The 3,802-nt window shown below is 42.5% G+C and overlaps 1 protein-coding gene across 1 annotated transcript; it reads left to right on the top strand.

Annotated features, from left to right (window-relative positions):
- The first annotated feature begins 781 nt into the window (after nucleotides 1–781).
- Nucleotides 782–3,242, top strand: LOC119154735 (olfactory receptor 4S2-like). Its single transcript, XM_037402626.1, has 2 exons — nucleotides 782–1,705; nucleotides 3,168–3,242. Exons 1-2 carry the CDS (start codon nucleotides 797–799, stop codon nucleotides 3,240–3,242), a joined length of 984 nt encoding a protein of 327 aa, XP_037258523.1. The 5' UTR covers nucleotides 782–796.
- The last annotated feature ends 560 nt before the right edge of the window (nucleotides 3,243–3,802 follow it).

Below are 3,802 nucleotides of genomic sequence, written 5' to 3'. Positions count from 1 at the left end.
GAGTGTATCACAAATCAGTACAGAGTAAAATTCATACCATGCTGACAGGAGGTCTGAAAAGACCCTTTCATTCTTCCTTCCTCTCAATGGAACATTGCTGAGATTTAGAGCAAACTAAGTACTAGAGTAAGTTATATGTGAAATTGTGTGTTGGTTTTACCATGATAGACAATTTTCCTAGAACTCATTGTTCAGCCCATGAAGCTGCAAATTTATGTTTCAAAATGTATATACACAGGAGATTTTATTTTTGCTCTGTGGGTGGTTTCATTTCCTCTCTGAACAACAATTCAAAGATCATTTTTAGTTATAAATCAGCATTCTAAGGAATACTTCCAGGTTTTCTTGAAGGCACTGTTTTTACAAAGACTGTTATCATGGACTTGGTCTACACTGAGGGCAAACATACTTTTAAATATCTGTATGCCCCATGGTGCTGGAGGTGAACACTCTGGCCTTGTCCTTAGCATGCCAGCCACAGACCCAGTCCTTCAAAATCCTGGAGGACCAGGGTGGAGGCACATATCACAGAGTGCATCTGCCTCAGTGCAGTGATAGACATGGCTGAAGTCTCATGCAGGGAAATTAAATACATAAGGGGGAAGAAAGAAAAAAAAAAAAAAAAGACAAAACCCCCCACTTCATAAACTTAATCCTAATCCTATGTATTTGTTAGTGTGTATGCACTTCTGGTAAATAGTTCATTTTCAATAATGAAGAAACCTGATGAATCACTTGTCTTTATTTTTCCATGTGCCTAGGCTGTCCATTGCATATCGCCAGCCAACAGATTAACATGGAGAATGCAAGCAGTGTGAAGGAATTTGTTCTTCTGGGCCTCTCAGAGAATGAAGGGGTGCAGAAAATATTTTTTGTGATGTTTCTGTTCTTTTATATTATTATTGTGGCAGGAAATCTACTCACTGTTATCACTGTAATTAGCTGTCAGCATCTGAACTCCCCCATGTATTTCTTCCTCTGCTACCTGTCCTTTGCAGATATCTGTTACTCTTCTGTCACAGCTCCCAAAATGATTGCTGACTTCCTTGTTGAAAGGAAAACCATCTCCTTTGTGGGTTGCATAGCACAGCTGTTTGGGGTACATTTCTTTGGCTGCACAGAGATCTTCATCCTCATAGTGATGGCCTACGATCGCTACATTGCCATCTGCAGACCTCTCCACTACACCAGCCTGATGACCAGGCGTGTGTGTGGCTGGATGGTGATCGGCTCGTGGGTAGGAGGCTTCGTGCACTCCACAGTGCAGACTCTTCTAATCGTTCAGCTCCCCTTCTGTGGCCCTAACCAAATCGACCACTACTTCTGTGACGTCCACCTCCTGCTGCAACTGGCCTGTACTGACACCTATGCTGTGGGCATTGTTGTTGTTGCCAACAGCGGAGTGATGACTCTGAGCTGTTTCTTCCTCCTGGTTGTGTCCTATGTTGTCATCCTGGTTTCCTTAAAAAGTCAAACATCTGAAAGGCGGCTGAAAGCCCTCTCCACCTGTGGGTCCCACATCATTGTGGTGATTCTGTTCTTTGGACCATGCACATTCATCCACATACGTTCATCCAACAATCTGCCAAAGGACAAGACCGTGGCAGTGTTTTACACTGTCATCACACCCATGCTGAACCCACTCATCTACACGCTAAGAAACAAGGAGGTGAAGAGTGCCTTGAGAAAACTGTGGAGTAGAAAAGTGGGAAGTGAAAATGGAAAGGTGTAGAGCTGTGGTAACATTTCCAAAGGATGGGAGAAAATCAAGCATCTTTCGCTGTAATTCCTTCTGTGAAAATTCCCCAAGAAGTGCCTCTCAGAGAAAAGCTTTCTGTTAGCTGCTGTTGTAATCAGGAAAACATTGAAGTTTCATCTTTTGATTTGAAAGACATTGTGAACCCTGTGACAAGCAGATGTTCAGTGTGTATTCTCTTGTCAGCTAGTGCAAGCCCAGGCATGGGGCTCCTGAGCACTAACTCCAACACCAGTGTCTAAATAAATACTATCCAAAATAGTGTAAATGTTGTCCAGGTAGAGCATCCCATTACTCAGGTATAAATGTTCAGATGAACTCCATCTGCTCAGTAATACATTTGGCTGGGAAAGAGAGGACTATGGTCACCTGCTGCTGGAAACAGAGATCCCTTTCCGCTTGTAGTAAATGCCTTTTTATGAGAACCACATTGCGGTAGTTGAATCCATAGGTTAGCAATTAATAACCTGATATTAGGTGTTGTTTGGGCCATTTGCTGATGGGGAGCTTCTCCCCTTCTCCTGCTGGTGCAGCAAATTCTTTCTGCCATGTTTGAAGTCAGGTTGGACGGGGCTTTGAGCAACCTGATCTAGTGAAAGATGTCCCTGCCTGAGGCTGGGGATTTTGGATTAGATGATCTTCAAAGGTGCCTTCCAACCCAAACTGTTCTACCATTCTATAATTCTACCTACGTCACCTGTCACTGATGCTATCCTTCCAACTGTCCCCTCTATCCTTCAGCTCTGATGCAGGTTTTTTATTTTAATCTTTAGACTAACACAGAATCACAGATCTAATAAAGGCACCTTGCTGACTGTAAGAAGTGAAGGAGTCACCAAAGGCAGCATTTGGATGCACAGTTTCATGTGTCAATGGAAAAAAAAAGAATTGTTTAGGAATTACTCCAGTATGCAAGCCACCTCCTAGCCCAACATTTACACAGCCACACAAGGGAAGAAGTGTGTTTTCCATGGGAAAGGAAGGAAAGGAGAAGGGAAGAGAAGAAACATCAGGATGAAAGACCAGCCCAATGCAGTGGCACAGGGTGGTAAGCTCTAGCAGCTCGGGGTGCCCACCTGGGAAGCCACAATGAAACAAGAGACCCCAGCCCCTACCTTGCCAGCAGAAAACCACGCCATCAGCTGAGAAAGGAAGGAAAAGACCTGCTTGGTGCCACCCCAAAGTAAACAAAGCACTTTTATTTCTTCACTTGCATTCCCTATAAACATCTGCCCCTGAGTTACACCTTAATGTGACTTAAGTAGGATTCAAGGCTACAAGGTGCTCCCAGCCCAGGCTAGGGCTTATAACTTTATATATTTACACACACACAAAAAAAATTATATACAGACATATATATTTATATGAAAAATAGATTAATTTTTTTAATGCTTTGGGGGTGAACACCTAGGTTTTTTTCTCTAGGTCTCAATTCTGGGTGCTGCTGGGCAACTATTTGACCATAGCTTATAGAAGGTGTCACTGAAAACAACATTAGGCTCCTCTACGCTTTGGTACGAATTCTTATAAGAAATTAATGCTTGGGTTGAAGAGTTGCTTCTGCGTTTTGCATTGTCTATAGCACAGTTGTCATATTCTTTTGTGCTGTCACTGTGCAATGGCAAGAACAAGTTAATAAGAAATGAGAATGCATGTAAGAAATACTGGCTTAGGACAGAAAGCTGAATTTACATAAATGTCCTGTGTAACAGACATCTTTACTTCAAGAATATTTGATTGCAAAGGTAAGATCAATATAAATCTTGCAAATGGCCAGGTGTGACTTACTTGCACCAGAAATGCTTCCAGAAGAAATACATATCCAATAGTAAGTAAAGTCTATTTATCTGGACAGCAAACAGACAAGTAAGCAAGCAAAGCCCTGTGCAATGTAACAGCGTAGATGCCCACATTCCAACATCACTCTCCAGAGAGTGCCACAACAGCTATCCAAAGTACAATTTTTAGCTTCTTGTCCACTGATGATTTCTGACAAAACTTCGTATGCCCCTGGGATCTCATTACTCCTGGCAGTCTTGTGCTTCT

Source organism: Falco rusticolus, chromosome 10 (genome assembly GCF_015220075.1).
Source record: "Falco rusticolus isolate bFalRus1 chromosome 10, bFalRus1.pri, whole genome shotgun sequence".
Lineage (NCBI taxonomy): Eukaryota > Metazoa > Chordata > Aves > Falconiformes > Falconidae > Falco > Falco rusticolus.
The sequence above is the reverse complement of the archived record's forward strand: the minus strand, read 5'-3'. Positions and strand labels throughout refer to the sequence as shown.

Coding starts and splice junctions, on each gene's coding strand:
- LOC119154735 (XM_037402626.1), top strand. CDS start 797: ATGGAGAATGCAAGCAGTGTGAAGGAATTTGTTCTTCTGGGCCTCTCA. Junction 1,706..3,167: donor GAAAACTGTGGAGTAGAAAA/GTGGGAAGTGAA, acceptor GTGAACACCTAG/GTTTTTTTCTCTAGGTCTCA.